The 23391-nt window shown below is 36.0% G+C and overlaps 1 protein-coding gene across 2 annotated transcripts in view; it reads left to right on the forward strand.

The window, feature by feature from the left end:
- LOC144980705 (protein ECT2-like) overlaps nt 1-12363 on the forward strand; it is a 39554-nt gene extending 27191 nt beyond the window's left edge. For both annotated transcript variants that reach the window (XM_078928420.1, XM_078928421.1), the window contains 7 exons: nt 1904-2023; nt 3344-3497; nt 4252-4406; nt 5608-5687; nt 9360-9522; nt 10207-10260; nt 12034-12363. In XM_078928420.1, coding sequence (XP_078784546.1) covers nt 1904-2023; nt 3344-3497; nt 4252-4406; nt 5608-5687; nt 9360-9522; nt 10207-10260; nt 12034-12189 — 882 coding nt within the window. In that variant the 3' untranslated portion in view covers nt 12190-12363. The remainder of the gene's footprint in view (nt 1-1903; nt 2024-3343; nt 3498-4251; nt 4407-5607; nt 5688-9359; nt 9523-10206; nt 10261-12033) is intronic.
- Nucleotides 12364-23391: the final 11028 nt, after the last annotated feature.

Here is a 23391-nt window from a genome sequence, read left to right on the forward strand (position 1 = left end):
AATGTAAGCTTTAATTTAATATACGAAAACAGATAATATGGATGTTTTGGATTTCCCCTATATCAACAAAACAGGATGAATGAAACACTACAGACGAACGAGATAATGTTATAGATAGAATGCGCTTGGCCAAGGAGTTCACAACATTGCCATCCGGAAGTATAACGGACCAACACACAAACTCTGTGTAACCATGAACTTTTATAGTCTGGTTAATACAGTTTAGTGAGAACAACTCACAAACGCGGATGGCAAAAACAATAACAAAGGCCTGAGTGACGTCATCTGCATACTATCTATAGTGGCGTTGTTAAGATGAATAAACAAAAACATTGAACTCAATAGAACGCTGTAGAAACCGGTATAAATTAAACATCATTCATCTGTAGGGTTTCATTCATCCTGTTTTGTTGCATTCAATTTCACATTGTTATTTATTTCTTTGAGCTTCGAGCAACAACATTTACATTACCCAGAAGTTAGCTAGAGTATCAACGATAGTTTATCATCTCGTTGCTGTATAAATGAGGGTTAATGCAGATTTTTTTTTTTAAATGGGGCTAAAAGGCAATTGTACAAAATTATCCTCCTTTTTCTCACTTTTTTTCACCATCAACACTGATTGTTTCATGGGGCTTTGAATGCTGGGGTCCCAAAAGCTCAGTTGGTAGAGCACTCGCTTCACACGCAAAGGGACAGAGATCGATCCCGGATGCACTCGTGATGTTTTTTTGGTCCCCTTGTCTACCCAGCAGTGAATGGGCAGCTGGGTCTGTTAGATCTGGTGAAAAGTACTTTGTGATAGACTAGCGTCCTGTCCAAAAGATAGCAAGCAATTGCTATTGTCCGTTTCATGCTATAGGAATTGGGATAAACTCCAGCTCCATGGGCCTAATGGCTCTGAAGGACTATTTTGAATGCCACTATTTAAATTACTTTCTTATACGTGGAGAAACTGAAGAAAACTAAATGTTTCTACAAATGTTCAGAATAATACATGATGGAAAGGAAGTCACTTGTGATGTCTTCTTTCTCCCTGTATCTGTTTCATGAGTTGCTTTCTGTCTTTGTCTTGGAATGGGATTTCTTGGTTTTGTCCTGGCCCTTGCCGGAGTCCTTGGCTGAATGGGAAACAGTCAAATGTATACTGTTAATTTTAGGATTTGATATTTTTTTTTTTTTTGCAAACCATCTCACTGTTGTTTGGTAGTTATGTTTTCTGTTTTGGTATATTCTGTAAACATTTGCATTCCTCTCAGTGGGATCCTGTGCTGGTGTCTGGATGAGACTTATAGGTTATCTCAAACTAAGTAAACTGATAGTGTGCTCTTGGAATCTACATCTGTTCTCTATTTGACTCATTTTAATTATAATTCTATAATTTTTTTGACTTTTGCATTTTTTTTTTTTTTCACTTGCTCTGAAATGACCTACATGTTTTGCAAGCGTCGTAAAACCCTTAAAAACAAAAACAAACAAAAAAGTTGAGCTTCTGAGCTTTTTCTTTTATATAGCACAATATCTACTAAATGTGCTCAAAGTGCTTTACAAGGCGTTCCTGGTCAACAGCAACACTTAACATGTAGGATGAGACTTGAGCAAGTACAATTTTTTTCCCATCTGAGACAACTCTGTCAACGGTCAGGTACTCATTTTACACCTGAGTATGGTGAGAGAATGTGAGTAAAAAGTCTTGTCCAAGGACTCAACTATGCACCTGACGAGGCTCGAACCCAGGACCTTCCGATCCAAAAGCAAGTATCATACCACAAGACCACATAGCCGCACAGCCTCATGCATGAATATTATCCAGTTGGCAACCTCCAGGAAAACAGAAGTCTGGAAATCTGTTACATCCGAAAAGATTACCTCTAATAATTTTTTTTTTTCATGCTCCTTGCAGGTCACGTTGTTATCGTCAAATCGTCATTTTGTGATGCGAGTGGATGTGATGGAGTTGTCTGGCAACATTTCCTCAAGAGGAGATCCCTTATCACTTTTTATTTTCTCTGATAGTATTGAGGTAAGGCATTGGATAGATCTCCCATTTAAACAAAAAATTTTTTCTACACTTGAATTGTTTATTCTTATTAAAACAGTGCGGCCAACTGTATGCCAAAAAATCATATTTTTAAATGATTTTTTTCACCTTTTGTAAGATTATATGTTTTTTTCCTCTTAGATTGTAATTTTTAAAAATAAGATAATCAAATCTTAACATTATTATGTAAAAAGTTGTTTTTATTGCTACTCATAACAATTCTGGGCATTCTCCTTGTTTCCTGTAATAGATTTGTTATAACAATTGTTGTTTTGTAGGTTTAAGTGGTTTGTGGTTTTTTTTTTTTAAGTTACAGAAGTTTTAAAGAGAAAAAAATTATTTTCCTGAAAGTCATAAAGGCTACTGCTCATTTACACATCCATGGTGGCTAAGTCGATCATGAACTCGTAATGGTGGCTGTTAACTTTGTGTGGCTATGTGGTCTCGTGGTATGACACTCACTTTCTGATCGGAAGGTCCTGGGTTCGAGCCTCGCACTCGACGCATAGTTGAGTCCTTGGAAAAGACTCTTTACTCACATTCTCTCACCATACTCAGGTGTAAAATGAGTACCTGACTGTTGACAGCGTTGTCTTTGTCCGAAAAATTGTAATATCGCCTAATAGGCGTTATGTCCCGTCCTACATGTTAAATGTTGCTGTTGACCAGGGACCCCTTGTAAAGCGCTTTGAGCACATTTAGTGGATATTGCGCTATATAAAATTTCATTTAAAAAAAAAATTGTTTAACTACAAAGTTTATTTTTACGTATATAACTTTGTGTGTAACATTTTCTGTTTGGTTTAGTAAAGTATTACTAAAATTAACTATTTATTCAAATGAATTTTGTGTTGGTTACACTGATAAAATTGTTTCCATTACTTTCATGATTTTGTGGACTGGTTTGTAAATGTTGACAAGTAAAATGCATGACATCTGAAACAATGTAAAATCATAATTTATCAGAGACTTGTGTATGATTATTATCGTTGTTGTTTTCATGATTATTTTTTGTCTTTGAAATTTCATTGCACTATGAACTTTGTACATTTATGCTTCATTCGATCATGACCAATTTTCAATTACCAGTATTCTATGATAGTATTTTTCAATTTTACATTGCCGTATTGATACATTTTTCGTTACATTCAAAGTTATGTAAAACTGTCTGTGAATGATACAAAGATAAGATCAGAAGATACTGATTTTGAAATATTCACCTAGGCAGGTATGTTTCATAATTTATTTTATTCACTGCGACTTTCAATCCCTGTCTACCGATTTTATTGCTTTTCTGTCTAGATTTGTAAGAGAAGAACAAAAGTGTTGGCATCCTCTTCCTCCAGCCGTAGTCCTGCCCTCTCCATCCACAAAACACCACAGAAAGCGTACAAACACCTGGATATGGTGTCAATGACAGCTATAAAACGGGTACTAGACGTCGCAGAGGCAGATGGTAAGGACTGACTCTGTCAATCTATGGACTTCTTTACTTAGCAAGGCAAAGTTTTGCTCATATAGATATTATCTCTGTCGTCTATCTGGAATTTAGTCAAGTATTTATGCTTTTATTGTTTTTTGTTGTTGGCTGAAGAAGGGTTTTGAGCCCGAAATGTTCCGTGTTTGGTATTTTGTTATTTTTTGAAGCTGTTATATTCATTTATCTTTATTACTTTTTACAGTCCACAGCTTCTAGCAGCCTGGTATCACTTCTTCAGGGTGAGCAAATTTGAGGTTAATAATCTTGCCAAAGGAAAATAAAAAACAAACGAAAGTGCCTGAAGCTGGGCGGGAACCTTAGACTTTTAGGGTCACATTGCAATGGTTTAACCACTCTGCCACTTTTTCTCTCCGAAGAATAGAAAGCTTTAGCGAAATTGTTTTTTAAATTTTTTTTTATACCGTATACCTCATTCCAGTCCAATCTTTGGTTTCAAAAAGGTTTTTTTTTTTTTCTCATTTATTATTTTTCTTTTAGTTTCCTTAGAATTTGTTTCTTACACATTTGATAACGTTTTGAATCTATGATTTGTCACATTTTCCGACAGGCTTTCTTTTGATTATGTGTATAATTAGCGTTGTTCGTGTATTGTGTTAGGGCTTAATCTATGTTATGCGCCCAGAGCCCTCCTGAAGAAGGGATGTTTGGCGCACTATAAATCTATACCATTATTATTATTTTATTATTATTTGTCAATTTTTTTTTCCAGAGTGTCGATCAGCTTTTGGTCTTATTTGTCGAGACAACTCACAAGTAAAAGAGAAGTTGTACAGTTTTACCCTCGACTCTGACGATGTCACAAAACACGACCTTTTAACCTCCATCTGCAAAAATCTAGCCATTGTTTTATGTCGTCCAGATTTTGTAAGTGATGCTTAAATAACAACGTGAAATTGAATGTAAGCTGCTTCAATTTAATATACGAAAACAGATAAAATGGATGTTTTGGGTTTCCCATTTATCAACAAAACAGGATGAATGAAACACTACAGACGAATTATACTTGATGTTTCGGAGTTACCGAGCTGTATAAGATTTCGGCATTATTATGGTGATTCAGGATATTTACTATTTTCAAAGTTGGAGTTTTTTTATTTTACTCTAAGAAATAAGAGGTCCTGATAGCTCAATTGATAGAGCACTCGCTTCACATGCAAAAGCACCAAGATCAATCCCAGGTGAAGTCGAAATTTTTTTTTCTGGCTCCGTCTGTCCTCCCGTAGTGATCGGGTAGCGGGATCTTTAGATCTAGGGGAAAGAGTACTTTGGTATAGACTAGCGTCCTATCATATCATATGTGTGCTGAGAAGCCCCGGAAAGATGGACAAATTCCATAGATTGAGCTATGTAAGCAGTGGTGTAGATAGACCACATCTTTCTGATCATTTACCACTTTAAATTTTCTTTCTATGTCTATTATAAAAAATTTTTTCTTTAGAAAATTTGTTGCTTTCGGGAAACTCATTATCTTCGATTTTGGCTGATATCAGTAACAGGGTTATAAAATGGACCAAGTGTTCATTAAAAAAATTATATTAAAAAAAAACCAAAAAAAAACCAAAGGGTCAGCAATCAACTGCCATAGTCCGTTTCACGCTATGGGAACCAGTACAAATTCTGACTCCATCAGTCTGATGGCTCTGGAGTACTACTGAAGAAAACAATAAACAAAAATATTTTTTTTTTATTGAGCTTTTTTATATAGCGCATTATCCACTAAATGTGCTCAAAGCGCTTTACAAGGGGTCGCTGGACAACAGCAACATTTAACATTTAGGACGGGACATGACGCCTGTTAGGCGATGTTATAATTTTTTCTGACAGAGATAACGCTGTTAACGGCCAGGTTCTCATTTTACACCTGAGTACGGTGAGAGAATGTGAGTAAAGAGCCTTCTCCAAGGACTCAACTATGCGCCGAGCGAGGCTTGAACCCAGGACCTTCTGATCAGAAAGCGAGTGTCATACCACAAGACCACATAGCCGCACAAAAAGGAAACCCCTGATAAATGTGCGTATAACGTTATATTTACATCTGATTAATAATAATCTCTTCATATCTTAGGAAACGTTCCTGGCCAAAGTCCATGGTGAAGAATTAAGTATCACCACCAAGGATCTCCACAAAGCCAGCAAAGGATTCAGGTAAGACATCAATTATCTTTAACGCACACACACACACATACACACACACTCGCACACATACACACACACACACACTCTCTCTCTCTCTCTCTCTCTCTCTCTCTCTCTCTCTCTCTCTCTCTCTCTCTCTCTCTCTCTCTCACACTCTCTCTCTGTCTCTGTCTCTCTCTCACTCTAAATCTCTCTCACTCACTCTAAATCTCTCTCTCTCTCTCTCTCTCTCTCTCTCTCTCTCTCTCTCTTTCTCTCTCTATCTCTCAGTCTCTCTCTCTCTCTCTCACAGCCGTTTAAATAGGGCCCAAACTTTCACTTTAGTTACTTCTTCCCTCACTGGCTACCATCGAGTAATGTAAACAATCCACCGTCAGCCACAGTGATAACAGCTGTCAAGACAGGGTGCATTGGCAATAAATTATGTCTGCAGGTAAATCTCATCGCTTTGAATTTCTCTCAGGCAGAGAGTAGTAGAAATCTCATCAAAATACTCAAATTTCTCAGCCCATTGTGGACGCAGCATCTTTTTCATAATTTTCAAACATATATGGATTCAAAGACCAGCTTTTCCTCTACAAGACGCAATTATTTTTATTTACATCATTAAATGATAAGCTTGTGTTTTGCTCTTTTGAATAATCAGAGTTTTTTATGAAATAAATATTAAAATTATAAGTTTAAGAAATATTTAAAAATTCAAAATATCAAACCAACACTTTTTACCATCAAGTGTGAGGGATCAGAGAAAAGTAGATAAAATTATCTTTCATATGATATATACTTTATTATGTAGATTAGGGATTTAAGAATAGAGGGTGTGGAAAGGAATCTCAATAATTATTTTTGTTACCAACAAAGAGGAGAATATTTCATTATATTTTAGAAACCCAATAATAAAACTAGATAGTGATGATAAGAGACATTTATTTAGTTTGATTTCATTGAATTTAAGCGGAAATTTTAGATATTTCTTAAATTTACTTATTTAAGTTCTGTTCAGGTTATGGAGAGACACACTGAAGACGGTCATCACACCAGTACAAACGAAATATGTCGAATTTGTTGTGAAAGAGTACAGAGCCGTGCTGAGAGGATTAAAACACTCTAGACTTTATCTACAATTGACTATAAATATAAATGTGAAATTCTGATATATTTAAATATTTCAATTTGCGAGAAATGTATCTCACTGATGCATAATTTAAAGAAATGCGATGCAGGTATTGATACCTTTGGTTCTGTGAGAAAACTCTGAACAAGAAACAATACTTAATGAGGTGAATATGATCCTTATCTTTCACCAGTGATGTGCTATATGCAGTCTATATGGCACACAAATTAAAAGAGGTGCAAGTCAAGTACATAAAAAAAAGTAATGGGCATGGATATCTCAAAAATAAGGTTATGAAAATTATAAGAACTCTTTAAGATTTTCTTAGTGGTTTTGATGGTCTTTAAATGAATGTCCTTATATAACAATTTTTAATGGAATTCTTATAATTCGTTGATTCTGGGATAAATATAAGTGAATCACATTTGACTATGTTACTGGTTTATTAAAAAATTTCTATTAATACAATGCTGTGATTGGATTTCAATTTTACCTTACTCAAAATCCTGACTTTTACGACAGGTGACCTGATATCTCAAAAACGCCTTAATCTACTGGTATAAAATTTAAATGTCTACATTCTACAGATATTCAACATCATTTCCATTACTTTTGTTTTAAAATCTTAAGTGTTGAACATGTTAAAATGTTCTCTTAAAAATTTTAATTCACTTAAATTTATGTATCAATTTCATGGGTTATCCCTCTTGCTTTTTAACACCATCATAATTATGATTAAATAATCAATAAAAACTCTGTTAATAAACTGTTCGGTAGTATAAAAATATTTTTGCTACCCTTAATAACGGCAATACTACATGAGTTTGAAATTCAGAAAAAATCGATCAAAATGGCGAAAAAATTGTCTCCCTCTCTCAGTGTAAAGCTATGACTCATCATCACTAGACTGGCTAGATTTACCTGGCGAACTAAACTGAAAGCGATAAACGCCTGTGCTCTCTCTCTCTCTCTCTCTCTCTCTCTCTCCTTCTCCTCTTCTCTCTCCCTCTCTCTCTCTCTCTCTCTCTCTCTCTCTCCTCTCTCTCTCTCTCTCCTCTCTCCTCTCTCTCTCTCTCTCTCTCTCTCTCTCTCTCTCTCTCTCTCTCTCCTCTCTCCTCTCTCTCCTCTCTCTCTCTCCTCTCTCTCTCTCTCTCTCTCTCTCTCTCTCTCTCTCTCTCTCTCTCTCTCTCTCTCCTCTCTCTCTCCTCCTCTCTCTCTCTCTCTCTCTCTCCTCTCTCTCTCTCTCTCTCTCTCTCTCTCTCTCTCTCTCTCTCTCTCCTCTCTCTCTCTCTCTCTCTCTCTCTCTCTCTCTCCTCTCTCTCCTCTCTCTCTCTCTCTCTCTCTCTCTCTCCTCTCTCTCTCTCTCCTCTCTCTCTCCCTCTCTCTCCCTCTCTCTCTCTCCTCTCTCTCTCTCTCTCTCCTCTCCTCTCTCTCTCCTCCTCTCCTCTCTCTCTCTCTCTCTCTCCTCTCTCTCTCTCTCTCTCTCTCTCTCTCTCTCTCTCTCTCTCTCTCTCTCTCTCTCTCTCTGTTGTGGATATTGTTATTATTGTTGTCATTAATTATTATTATTATTATTATTATCATCATCATCTCATGAAATGGCTTGATTAGGCAATGGTCATAGTTGAACTAAATCTAATTCGTGTTACGTTTGTTTTCCGGTAGAATATTTTGATAGCTCATCGTAATCGAAATAAATAAGGAATGTGTTGAGCACCTTTTCTATTGCAATAAATAACAATGTGAAATTGAATGTAAGCTTCAATGTAAATTACAAAAACAGATGAAATGGACGTTTCGGGTTTCCCCTTTATCAACAAAACAGGATGAACGAAACACTACAGACGATTGAGATAATGTGGTAGTGGCGTTGTTAAGATGACTAAATAAAAACTGGAGTCCTTCTCTAAGTGGGAAACAGTCTAATGTATAGTGTTAGTTTTGGGAGGTGATATATTTTTTTCTCGTAAATCATCTCTCTTATATGTATTGATAGTTCTGTTTTTGTTTTTAATTTATCTTGTAAACATTTGGATGTGTTTCTCTAAGTTAGTTCCTGCGCTGGTAACTGGATGAGACTTTTAGGTGATTTTAAACTAAGTACTTTGATAGTGTGCTCTTGGAATCTACATCTGTTCCTCATTTGAACCAATTCCCCTTTTATCTTACTTTTCCTTTGATGCTTTAATTGTAATTCTAGAATTTTTTAATATCCTATTTTCTTCCTTTTTACTAGCGCTGATATATCTGACCTAAATGTGTTGACAAGCGCTGTAAAACCCTTAATTCTCTCCTTACCAGCCATTTTCAGGATTTTCCCCAAAACTTCACCTCGGACTAACACAAAAATAGATTTTTTATCACTCAAACACAATAGCAGTAAGTTCTTGCGATAAATAATTTCTTTAGCAAAACATGCTCTACAACACACTGTTCTTTAAATTTTATGATGTACAAAAGAAATTTGAATAAGAAAAATGTTGGTTGTATTGTAGCGAATGTGATGATTTTCCTTAAGTTGGTACAGAGAGGGTTAAAAAATAACCTTTTTTTTTTTTTGCTTCTAGATTCAGTCGCCGTGTGAGTCGTGCCTTTTCATTCAACAAAACACCCAATACCTTAAAACGTGCTGTATCAGGAATGGTTCATGGGTTAAGTCCCTTTGTTAAAGATGGTCGCACCCTCCACAAGTTAGGTAGTCGCAAACTGGCCAGTACTTTTGACCTCACTGTGAGTAGATGTTTTCCAGCGTTCTTTTTTTATATGTTGGGTTTGATGACATATATATATAATATATATATATATATATATATATATATATATATATATATATATATATATATATATATATATGTATATATATATATATATAGCTTGGTGTTATTGAGCAGAGGAAGGAAAATGGGGGGAGGGGGAGATAATTTAAGTCTAAAGTTTAAATTTTTATATTTCATATTATTGTCAATACTATAGAAATTTGTATTTTACATTTTTTTAATTTGCGGAAAAAAAATTATGGAGAATTATTTGCAAGTTTTAAAAAAAAAAAATGATGGATAATGAAAATGAAAAATTTTTCAATGTATTTGTATATTATGTGAAAATAATTATTAGTTCATTCGATATTGTTGGTTTATTATTATTATTTTTTTTTTCTCACAAGTGATTTGTAGGGTAGTTCAAGTGTCCTATAATTATTATTTATTTTTTTTTTTGCTTCAATTTCTAAACAAATATTTTATTTCTACTTTTTGGATGGCAATGGGAGGATGGGAGGTTATTGAATCATTTTCTAAAAATTTTATTGAAATTATTTCCATTTTCTTTGTTTCCTTATTCCCCCCCCCCCCCCCCATCAATGAACGTTACCTGCCATCCATCCATACCACTACAATGAACTGTGACAACCAACAGGAGATCGATGACAACGATAGCGACACCATGAGTCTTGGAGCCTATTCTCTTCAGGTGAGATGTCAGAAACAACATATTGTGTTGTCTGTGATGATTGCAGTGGTGCAGTGGGAGTCTTGTATGTCATGAACACAACTTTTATTTAAGCTCTCGTGGCTAACAGTCAGTATTGCCAGGTGCCTTTGCAAAAATCCCGCCAACTTTGTCGCAGAAAAAAGCCAAACTTTATCCTACTTCACCTGCGATATTTGCCCAAAATCCGCCAAAAAGTTCTGCTGTTTGACTTAAACTACTTATAATCAACAATATTGTATTGCCTCAGAATAAAATTATGTTACAAAACGCTACTCAACTATTTACAACTGTTTCCTTTTTAAAGGCATGAAGAATCAGAGTTTTGGTTTTGTTTGAGCGGGAGTTAGACCGTCGGATATTGTTTTCACCTTTCGTTAACTGAACTAGGTTTTGTAATATAGATCTAGGCCAACAATACACTCATAATAGGTGCTCCTAACAGTCACTTTAGGGGAGAAAAAGACGAAATAATTAGACTTGATTGCTGTATGTTTACCTTTTTAAAGGGTATACAAATCATTAAAAATCAGCCATCCGCCAGGTCATTTCCCCCCCCCGCCACGCGATGATAAAAATCTGCTAATTTGGCGGATAATCCGCCAACCTGGCAACACTGTTAACAGTGCCGTATTAGAGCTGGAAGCTATGACAAGTAGATTAACGTACTGTTGAATATCATGCTGTTGGAATATAGTCCGTAGATTTTGCATGAATGAGGAAGAATGAGAAAGGAGACCATTTTTTCGAGGCAATAAAGTTAAAAAGAAAACCAAAAAAAACTATTATCTACTGCATTACTATTTATTGGTGGCAGCAGATCTCGATAGCTCATTTAGTAGAGCACTTGCTTCATACACAAAGAGACCCGTATCAATCCATTTTTTGTATCATGCGGAGGGGCAAATTATTTATTTCTAAAGCAATGAATGTTTCCTTTTTTCCCTTGGAAACGACGAATTTGTGAAATTTCAAGGAGGCAGCTCTGGATAATGCCATACAAGAAGAGCCCACATGTAAAAGCAAATGTTAAATTTATTTGAAAACAATGAGTTACCCCCCCTTATCATATTTCGTGAATGGTTTCATTTACATATAATTTCTTCTCTTATGTTTAACTCTTGCAATCAGTTTAAATGTTGTTCTTAATCAATCAGAGAAAAAATCTCTACTCAGTCTCGGAATCGATGGGGGTCTCTTTGTGTATGAAGCAAGTGCTCTACTAAATGAGCTATCGAGATCTGCTGCCACCAATAAATAGTATAGCAGTAGATATTTGTGTTTTTTTTTAATTTTTAAAAAATAGTGTCCACTGTTTTTGCTTTTTTGTGACTCTTTGAGGAGCTATTTCGCTTTTCTATATTAATAGAGACTGTCCGTTTTTAATTATTTTTTTTATCATTTCAACCCACGGAAACTTATAGAAATTAAAAGTGTCAGTTGTTTTTCCAGGGGGGTCCCAAAAGCTCAGTTTGTAGAGCATTCGCTTCACATGCAGAGGGGCTGAGATCCATCTCAGGGGAAGTCAAGATTTTAAAAAAAATCTGAAATCCCTCCCCCCCCCCCCCCCCCTTCTCTTTATTATTGTTATTATTATTAATGTTATTAATATTATTATTATTATTATTATTATTATTATTATTATTATTATTATTATTATTATTATTATTATTATTATTATTATTACTTATTATTATTATTATTATTATTAATTTATTATTATTTCATTATTATTTATTATCATTTATTCCTCAGGACGAGAGTTCTCCAGGCCCCTCCATGGCAGGGTCACCCCAGTACATGCCCCCTCCGGTTTTCGTCACACCCAGCAAGAAACCCTCCAAGAGTAAGACCCCTTCAAAGTGGGCCACGCTCGGACACAGTTCTGCTAGCAAGAGCAAATACTTGTGACAGGAAGACTTGCAGTAGTCGTTGATGATAACGGTGTTTAACCCTAAAAGCAGACCTGCCCTACTTGAAAAGTTAAAAATTCGTAGTTTTTAGGAGATAAAAATTGTAAGTTGCTATAGTTAACGTTACAGATCAACAATTTCGTCCTTACAATGGTCAGACAACACTTCAAAATCATTAAAATACATTGTGTGGATCAACTTTCATTTTCAATCAATTTTCATGACTTAGAAATGCTACTGGAGTTATGAAATTGGAGCCTAATTTTTTTCGTAATTCTATGAATTTTTTCGTAGTTCTAGGCAGGTCTGTAAAAGTGACAGGGCCGATTTAACTCCCCCCCCCCCCCAACTTTTATCAGAATATGATTCCATTGCTTTTTTCAAGAGATTAGTAGTAACTGCTATAGATAGTTCGAAGATGACGTCATTCAGGTCTTTGTTATTGTTTTTTGCCATCCGCGTTTATGAGTAATGCTCACTGAATGTATGAACCAGACTATAAACGTTCATGGATACACACAGTTTTGTGTGTTGGTCCGTTATACTTCCGGATGGCAATGTTATGAGCTTCTTAGCCAAGCGCATACCATCTATATGACTTGGTCTTCTCCAGAAGCTTAGTGTCTCATCACAGTTACCAATCTCTTGCTGAAAGTGATGGAAATGACGGTTATGTCATATACTGACAAAACTTATGCAATGAGTTGACTTAAAATCGGCCCTGACAGCTGTAGGGTTAAAATACATACATATCAAATTCAAATCCAGGGCATCGGACTCTTGTCGTGTAAGTGCGAGAGGGGTGATTTTGAAAGAGAAAAAAAAAGAACCAAACCCCCCCCCCCCCCCCCCCCCAATACAGTACGTCTTTTGAAATAATACTTTTGCCATCTTAAGACAAAGGGTTGCATATTGAAAAAAGACAAAAATCACAAATTTTACAGGAGAGCTAAAAAACAGTTGCTCCGATATCTTTTTTTATATCTATCAAGTCATCTATCTTTTCTTTTGTACAAAAACATTTTTATTTATTGACTTTAGAGTCATAAAAGCCAGATAGAAAAATTTGACCCAATTACTGATATGCGACCCTTTGTTCTATGATAGAAGAATGTGGCAGTGTCAATTTGACCCAATACGCTTCAACAGTCGTAACGTCACTTCCCTCGTAATGACGCATAGTAACTGGCTCTAAACTATCGGAACATGACGGACGCCCTTATGAAGTATTTCTCCGACGAGCATAAAAGCGTATCCAGAGGAAAAATAAACATTATAAATCTGATCATGTTTTGACTTTTACACATTCTGATCACAAGACATGTATGAAAAGTTCTAGCCAGCATGAAGAATAAAAAGTACCGATTTTCTTTGTTTAGACCTGACATCAGACTATTGAATCCAATTACTGATATGCGACCTTTTGTCCCATGACGACAGAGTTGTCATGATTGTTTAGATCATGTGACCATTCCAGCCAAATAAGGGGGTTGTGGTTATAGTCTCTAATAAGTCTCAAGGATACGGGAGGGATCGGGCTTTAACATAAGGTAACATTAAAAAAAAAAATGACAGCACAAGACGCTTGCGTGATTAGAGTCAGATGCCCTTGAAATGTACATAGAAGTAGAAGTGTTGTTATACAAACATTGGACCTGCTAATTTTACAGATTTAATCATTGTACATAGATTTTTCAGTGCGTGGGGTTTCTGACCTCCCATAGTGGGCAGGCAGGGAGGCACTTACTGTGTCTTCTATCCCCTTATATCTGTTTTCCAACATGCTTTCTGTCTTTATCTTGGAATGAGATTTCTTGGTTTTGTCCTTGTCCAGGCCGAATACCCTGGCTGAGAGGGAAACACTCAAATGTAAAGTTTGTTTTTGGAGATGATATTTTTTTCCTTGTAAATCATCTCTCTGTTATGTATTGTATTATTTATGATTTATAAACATTTGAGTGTATTCCTCTTAGTGGGGACAGGATGAGACATTTAGGTGATCTTAAACTAAGTTCTTCGATAGTATGCTCTTTCAATCTACATCTGTTTCCTATTTGAACCAATTCGTCTTACTTTTTCTTGGGTGCTTTAATTATAATTCTATAACTTTTTACTATCCCATTTTTCTTCCTTTTGACTGACGCTGATATGACCTTAATAAGTGCGTAAAACCTTAAAAACAAACAAAAACATAGATTTTCCAGGAGCCAATTTTCAACAAAATTCTGATATTTACCACCTCTGCCCCTTTAGATTTGGATTGACACCAAATTTTTAGGGGAAAAGAGATAATTAAATATAGTTATTTTACACTGACATGAATAAGAGACCAATTTAAACTGCACTGAATCAATCCTAAAGCATTTTGAAATGATATTTCACGTAAAGAAAGGGATATTTTGGATTCAAACAGGGTTTTTTTCTCCTTTTTTCTTGAAATTTGGATTTCTTTTCCATAAAATATTTAGAGTTTTGGATTGTTGTCTTTGGCAGGTCTGGTGCATTTATTCAGGATTTTATACGCCTTAAAATGTAAGCTGTTCAACACCTGATCAGAAAGTAAGATCTGAAAATATGTGGAATTCTTGATTTTTATTGATTTACTGCTTAACCCTCTCCTTACCACTCATAGGAAAATCGTCACATTCGTTACGATGCAACCGACAATTTTCTCATTCTGATTTCTCTTGTACATCACAAAATTTAATGAAATGCTTTGATGACGGCTATAAATACTAAACACAGTGTTGTAGAGCTCACTTGTTACTTTTTTGTTTGAGTAAAAAAAGTCTATTCTTGTGTTGAGTGGGAGTGAATTTTCTGGGGGAAATTCAAAAAATAGCTGGTAAGGAGAGAGTTAAAAATATGTATTTATTTTCTATGAATTCAGAAACATTCGTTGACATGAAGATGGATGGATGGCTGGGTGGATGGGGGAGGGGGGGGGGGGGGGGCTCCCGACCTCCCATAGTGGGCAGGGAGGTCACTTACTGTATCTTCTCTACCCCCTATATTATATCTGTTTTTCAATTTGTTTTTTTGTCTTTGTCTTGGGATGAGATTACTTGGTTTTGTCCTTTTCCTTGCTGGAGTCCTTGGCTGAGAGGGAAACAATCAATTAGATAGTGTTAGTTTTGGGAGGTGTTTTTTTTCTCTTATAAATCAGCTCTCTTTTATGTATTGATAGTTCTATTTTTGTTTATAATATATCTTGTAAATATTTGAATGTGTTTCTCTGAGTTGGATCCTATGCTGGTAACTGGATGAGCCTTTTAGGTGATCTCAAACTAAGTACATTGATAGTATGCTCTTGGAATCTACATTTGTTCCCTATTTGAACCAATTCCCCTTTGTCTTACTTTTCTTGGGTGCTTTGATTGTAAATCTAGACTAGAATATTTTGACTATCCCATATTTTCTTCCTTTCTACTGGCACTGAAATGATCTACATGTGTCGCAAGCGCTGTAAAACGCTTAAAAACAAAACAGAAATTCAAATCTGAAGAAGTTGTAGAATCCTTGTTGATGGTAAATTTACTGCTAAAAATGGAATTGCAAATATTGATATAATTTTAATGAATTCAGAAACATTTTTTTTTTACATGAAGATGAATTGTGACTCATTGACTTGTGTTCAAATCCAATCATAAAATTTCCTTTGATTTTTAACTCTCACCTCCTATAGAAACGTAGAAATGTAAAACAACAGGCGGTGACAATCAAAGCTAAGGAGATTATTCTCCCCTTTGTGAACACACTAAACCCTAGCCCCTTAAAGAATTTAAAAATATAAACAAATAAAGGTTTTCTGAGAGAGGTTGTTTTTGTCAGACTTATAGTCTTGACTTATAGTCGATCCCCTCCTAATCTTCGGACTGGGATGCTTTGGCCACTTCTCTTTTCCACTGATGGAGGTCCTGATAGCTCAGTTGGTAGAGCTTTCGCTTCACACACAAAGGGACCAAGATCGATCTTGGGGGCAGTCGAGATTTTTTTCTCACCCCCCCCCCCCCCCCCCCCCCCCCACCTGTCCACCCAGCAGTGAATGAGTAGCTGAGTCTGTTAGATTTGCTGGAAAGTACTATGCGATAGACAAGTGTTCTATCCAAAGGATAGCAAGCAATTGCTGTTGTCCGTTTCACACTATAGAAACGGGTATAAACTCCGGCTCCATGGGCCCAATAGCTCTGAGGGACTACTTTTCCACTGATGAAGGCTACGGCTTGCTGCGATGGATCTCTCAGGTATTCTAAATCCTTTTCGCATCTCCAGTTCTTGTGTGTCACAGAGGCGCTTGAGGTCTTTATTTATCATAGTTTTTGACAGGATACAACCTTTTTCTCATTCAAATTTTTTTTTAAAATCTAAAATTTAGATGTTTTTGTTTAGGCAGACTTGCCTACCTCAAATTTTAAAAACTCGTAGTACTACAGCAAGATCGTCACATTTGTTACGACACAATATACATTTTTGTTATTCAGATTTATTTCGTACGTCAAAAATTTTGAAGAATGATCTTTGTTAATTAATAAGAACATAAATTTGTTTTGAAGAGAGCTTGTTTGAGTTTTAAAAATCAATTTTTCTGCTGGGTAATCCTGTCATTTTTGTGAAAATATTATTATTATTATTATTATTATTATTATTATTATTATTATTATTATTATTATTATTATTGTAATTATTATTATTATTATTATTATTAGTATTATTATTATTATTATTAGAAAAGGATTGGTCAGGAGAGAGTTAAACAAGTTGCCTAAATAGTTCTTCAATCAGCAACAAGAAGTGATGGTCAGGTCTGATTTAGGTGGTCTAAATTTTATGTTTTGTTGTTTTTGCATGTTTGGGATTTTGTTTCCAAGTAGTATAACACTCGCCTTTGGACTGGTAGATCCGGGGGTCGAGTCCTGCTGTGAGAGGCGCATAGTTGAGTTCTTGAAAAAGACTCTTTTACTCAAATTCTGTCATCGTGCTCAGGTGTCAAATTAGTACCTGTCTGTTCAAAACGCGTTGTCTCTGTCTGAAAAAAGTTGTAATACAGACCTGCCGTTCATACCGATTAATTGGTATCATACCGATTTGCAAGACCTTTTTTTCGTATTTACCGATTTCCCGATTTACTTGCCGATCTTACCGATTTCCCGATCTGCATGCCGATCGTACCGATTTCACCAAGTGACCAAGGGCCCGCAGCCCTCCACCCCTCTCTTTTACGTTTACTTTGTGCTTTACGTTGCACGTTAAAAATTTCAAGTCTCGTGAACTTTGACCCGTCCCGCGATACCTCGATAGATCACATGACGTAGTGAGCCTCTTTGTGATGCCCTCACACAGATAGAAAACACACACGGCGCGTTATTTAGTTTTCATTTCCTTTGTGAAGCGACAGCGAGCTGTACTGGTAAACCACCGCGGTCCCTGGCTTCTGACTCGTTACCAAGTGCCACCATCTTTAAATAAGTTAGTAGTCTGATTGCCAGATTGGCGTTGTGCGTGCCATTTTGGGTGTAGGGGAAAAATAAGGGGAGGGGGGGGGGGGGGGGATAATTGGATAATTTTACGTCTCATACTGATTTTTTTCCCCAGATACTGATTTTTTTTCAATGTCATACTGATTTCCTTTTTCGTGAAGTGGCAGGTCTGGTAATATCGCATTATCTTCATGTTAAGTATTGCTGTTGGCTTGGACCCCTTGTAAGTCGTGTTGAGGATGTTAAGTGTATATTGCGCTATATAAATTCTCTAGTTTTTAAGTGATGTGATGATTTTGGGGGCAAACTTTTCTCTTTACTGAGTTGTGATTATATATGTTAAGTTATATTATAGCATTCCGAAGGATTTCTTTGTCTAGTTTTATTCGTTATGATTAAGCAGAAAAAAAGAAGAGATGAAAAGAGTTTGTTGTACTGAAAACAAAAAAAAACATTTTTCATTATTGTATACAAGAAATCCATGTAAAGTGTTTTTTTGTTGTTATTTTTCTTTTTCTTCTAATTCAAGCACAACAAACAAATGCTTCCATTTTGTTTGTAGAATATAAACTAATAGATTTTAATCGTTTGTTTACATGATACCCGTCAACCGCTTGTTAATGACAACATCGGAATGCAGACGAGACCCACATCTCCAATATTTTGCAAAAAAAAAAGTAATAAACAAAAATGAATATTATAAAAGCTTCAAAAAAACAACAAAATACCAAAAAAACGGACCGTTTCGGGCTCAAAACCCTTCTTCAGCCAACAAAAAAAAACAAAAACAATAAAGACATAAATACATTACTAAATTCCAGATAGACGACAGAGATATATTATAAAAGTCCTCTCTGTAAAACATTTTTTTACTGAAGCTTCTGCCATGGCTTTGTTGGCTCCGTAAATCTGTTATATTTGGATAGGTTTTATAGATAGTTCGAAGATGACGTCACTCAGGTCTTTGTTGATGTTTTTTGCCATCTGCGTTTATGAGTAATGCTCACTGAACTGTATTAACCGGACTATTAACTTTCATGGATACACACAGTTTTGTGTGTTGGTCCGTTATACTTCCGGATGACAATGTTATGAGCTTCTTAGCCAAGCGCACACTATCTATACAAATTTATTAGGAGAATATTTTTAAAAATCATACAGTGGAATCCTGATAAAGCCAACACACCTGCCGGACCAGAAAGATTGGTTGACTTTAAGCAAGGTTGACTTTATCCATGATCAATGGAACACACTTGGATAAAGAACGGAAAACTTGGGACTAACAAAAGGTGTTGACACTTTAAGCAGAAGTTGACATTTAAACTGTTTACTAGCAGAGTTGACATTTAAACTGTTTACTTTAAGCAGAGGTTGACATTTTTAAACTGTTTACTTTAAGCAGAAGTTGACATTTTAAACTGTTTACTTTAAGCAGAAGTTGACATTTAGAGAGTTGACTTTAAGCAGAAGTTGACATTTTATTTAGAGTGTTGACTTTAAGCAGAAATTGACATTAAGAGTGTTGACTCTAAGCAGAAGTTGACATTTAGCGTGTTCACTTAAATCAGAAGTTGACATTTAGAGGGTTGACTTTATACGAATTCGTCTGTATGTGATACAGACAGAAAAGTTCCTACTATTTTTACAAGCACACGTGTAATAGTCATCAAAGAATACAATCAAATCATAACATATTCTTTTTTTTATTGATATGAAAGTATTGGGTGTTTAAAGGCAACGGCTAAGGGAAAGCTTCATGGATATTTATCCTTTTCTATGGTTTTAAAAGGGTGATATTATTGGAGGAAAGAGCAGCTTTGTATGAAATCTTTTCATATGCTCTTAACAAGAAAAATTTTCTGGGTGGAGATCCTGACCTCTCATAGCGGGCAGGGAGGTACATACTGCGTCTTCTATCCCCTTATATCTGTTTTCCAACATGCTTTCTGTCTTTGTCTTGGAATGGGATTACTTGGTTTTGTCCTGGCTCTGGCCGGAGTCCTAGCTGGGAGGGAAACAGTCAAATGCATAGTTATTGTTTTGGGAGATGATATTTTTTTCCTTGTAAATCATCTCTCTGTTATGTATTATTATTTTTATTTTGAATGTATAATGTAAGCATTTGAGTGTATTCCTCTTTGTTGGATTTTGTGCTTGTGTCCGGATGAGACTTGTAGGTGATTTCAAACTAAGTACATTGGTGGTGTGCTCTTGGAATCTACATCTGATCCCTATCTGTTCTCAGTTCCCCTTTGTCTTACTTTTTCTTGGGTGCTTTAATTGTAATTCTAGAACTTTTTACTATCCCATTTTCTTCCTTTTTACTGGCGCTGATATAACCTGAATGTGTTGCAAGCGCCGTAAAACCCTTAAAAACAAAACAAACAAACAAAACAAGAAAAATTTTCAGACTTTTTCTTATTTTAGCAAAGGGCATTTTCATGCAGAATATATCCGTTTAGTTTGTTTTGTTTTTTTTTTAATTTTCATTTTGTATATATTTTAACATTGTTTAGATTTATTTTTTTTAGTACTCAGATTGTTGATATTATTATTATTATTATTATTATTATTATTATTATTATTATTATTATTATTATTATATTATTATTATTATTATTATTATTATTAGCATCATCATCATACTATGTTATTATCTCTATTTAAGATTGTAGTAATATAGTAATATAGATTGTAGATTTTATTCATATGTAGAAGGTATCTACTTATTTATATTATGCATGTTGTTAGGAGTTTGACCTCCCGTGATGGGGCAGAGAGGTCACTTGCTGTGTGCTCTACCAATCGACAAAGTAATTTTTAATAATTTCTTAAAAATTGATGTCTTCTTGTGTCGGCCATTAGAAAAATAATGACCATCTATCATCATCTTTCATAATGGTTTGGTGTACGTAACAAATTCTTATTATTGTCTCGGGGTGGGGCTCATGACTCCCCACAGTGGGCACCTGGGTGGGGTTCCTGACCTCCCATAGTGGGCAGGGAGAGGCACTTACTGTGTCTTACGTCCCCCTATATATTGTTTTCCAACATGCTCTCTGTTTTTGGCTTGGAATGAGATTACTCGGTTTTGTCCTGGCCCTGGCCGGATACCCTGGTTTAGAGAGAAACAGTCAAATGTATAGTTAAGAGTTTTGGGGAGATGATTTTTTTTGTCTTGTAAATCATCTCTCTGTTATGCACTGTATAATTTTTAGTTTTACATACATATGATTATGATTACGATTATGATTCGTGCGGCTATGTGGTCTAGTGGTATGACACTCGCTTTCGGATCGGAAGGTCCTGGGTTCGAGCCTCGCTCGGCGCATAGTTCAGTCCTTGGAAAAGACTCTTTACTCACATTCTCTCACCGTACTCAGGTGTAAAATGAGTACCTGGCCGTTAACAGCGTTGTCTTTGTCCGAAAAATTGTAATATCGCCTAACAGGCGTCATGTCTCGTCCTACATGTTAAATGTTGCTGTTGACCAGGGACCCCTTGTAAAGCGCATTGAGCATGTTAAGTGGATATTGCGCTATATAAATGCTCAAATTTTTTTTTTTTAAAAACATTTGAGTGTGTTCCTCTTGGCGGGGCCCTGTGCTTGAGTCAGGATGAGACTTGTAAGTGACCTCAAATAAAGTATGTACTTTGATGGTGTCTCTTGGAATCTACATCTGTTCGCTATTTGCACCAGTTTCCCTTTGACTTATTTTTTCTTGGGTGCTTTAATTCTAACTCTAGAACTGTTGACTTTCCCATTTTCTTCCTTTTTACTCGCGCTTATATGACCTAAATGTGTTGTAAGCGCTGTAAAACTCTTAAGAACAAACAAACAATTATTATTGTACAAAAGTACAAAGAGCCTACACTTTCAATAAAATCAAATTTCTGACATTACCAGATAGAAAACTTGAGCAGTTACATAGGACAATATCCACAAAGCATGCTAAATGTACTTTATAGGAGTCCCTAGCCAACAGCAACACTTAACATGTAGGATGAAACATGACGCCTGTACTGTCAGGCGATATTACAATTTTTTTTTCCGACATAGAAAATGCTGTTAACGGCTAGGTATTCATTTTATACCTGAGTACGGTGAGAGAATTTAAGTAAAGAGCCTTTTCCAAGGACTCAACTATACGCCGCTCAGAGTGGGGTTCAAACCCTGGACGTTCTGGAAGGCGAGTGTGAAGAATATAGGCATTGAAATTGTCCCAACTATCAGGTAACTCTGTGGTGTAATGGCAGTACGTCTGGCCGGTAATCAGGTCTGAGGTTCGATCCCCAGTCGACGAAGACTGAAATTTTGGCCAGAAAACTCGTCCTTCAAATATCAAACGATTAAAATGACCCTAATTTTGTCCAAAAAAAACCTCTCAAACTCAAACCTGGAACTTTGCAAGACTCAGGATTGAAAGTTTTTGTCTTAGATGAGGGTCATTTTGTTCGATCGATATTTGAAGGACGAGTTTTCTGGCCTAAATTTTAAATATACGTGTTTTTGTTTTGGTTGGTTTTTTTTTTTTTTTTTATTTTTTTTATTTTTTTTTATTTTTTTTTTTTTGTTGTCAGAATAATGCAATGTTGTAAATAACAAGAAATGAATTGAGTAAATGATTGTAAATAATTGTGTATGTTCATAGCGGTTGTGTGTGTTTATCACAATTGTAGCGGGAATGTATTGTATCCTGTAGTGAAATAAATTCCAATTTCACAGTAAAATACTGTATTATTCTTGTTCCATTCGTCTTTGATTATTGATGTATTTTCTGGGTGGGGTTCCATAGTGGGCGGAGAGGCACTTACTTTGTCTTCTAGTGGGCGGAGAGGCACTTACTATGTCTTCTATCCCTCTATAGCTGTTTTCCAATGTGACTTCTGCCTTTGTCTTGGAATGAGATTACTTGGTTTTGTCCTGGCCCTCTGGGTAGGGTTCCTGACCTCCCATGCAGGGAGGCACTTACTATGTCTTCTATCCCTCTATAGCTGTTTTCCAATGTGCATTCTGTCTTTGTCTTGGAATGAGATTACTTGGTTTTGTCCTTTTGGCCAAAGACTGGTCTTTTTGGTCAGTGTCAGGCTATAGGTTAACGATGGCTACTTTCGAACCTGGCTGGGGAGAGCGTGACTCTACCGTATGAGCTATCCACGATCCCCAAAAGATCGTTATTAACCCTAGTCTTTTATTAGAGCCTTCTCTCCCTGACTTCTTGAGGTCACGGGTTCAACACACACAAATGGCGCGAAGTAATTGGATTCAGTAGTCTGATGTTACGCCGCCCGGCAACGGCGGCCATCTTGGTTCTAAACAAAGAAAATCATTACTTTTTATTCTTCATACTGGCTAGAACTTTTCATATGCCTTGTGATCAGACTGTGTAAAAGTCAAAACATGATCAAATTGATGTTTTTTTCTCCTCTGGATACGCTTTTATGCTCGCCGGGGAAATATTTCATACGGGCGTCCGCCATTGTTCCGATAGTTTAGAGCCAGTGTTACTAAGTTACCATGCGTCAAAAGGAAGGAAATGACGTTACGGCTGTTGAAGCGTATTTGGCCAGCACAATATTCTCAACACAAACATGTAATATAGAAACGATTGAGACAATGAGTTTGCTCCGGTATTTGGGATGAATCTTTAATTCAGAAAAGTGAGTGGAGCAGGCACTTATGTTGATAACAGCAAGAAATGAAGTGAGTAGGAAAGTGCCAG

This window comes from Berghia stephanieae, chromosome 10, assembly GCF_034508935.2.
Source record: "Berghia stephanieae isolate SIO BIC M18660-M18661 chromosome 10, UCSD_Bste_1.3, whole genome shotgun sequence".
In the NCBI taxonomy this organism is placed as follows: Eukaryota; Metazoa; Mollusca; class Gastropoda; order Nudibranchia; family Aeolidiidae; genus Berghia; species Berghia stephanieae.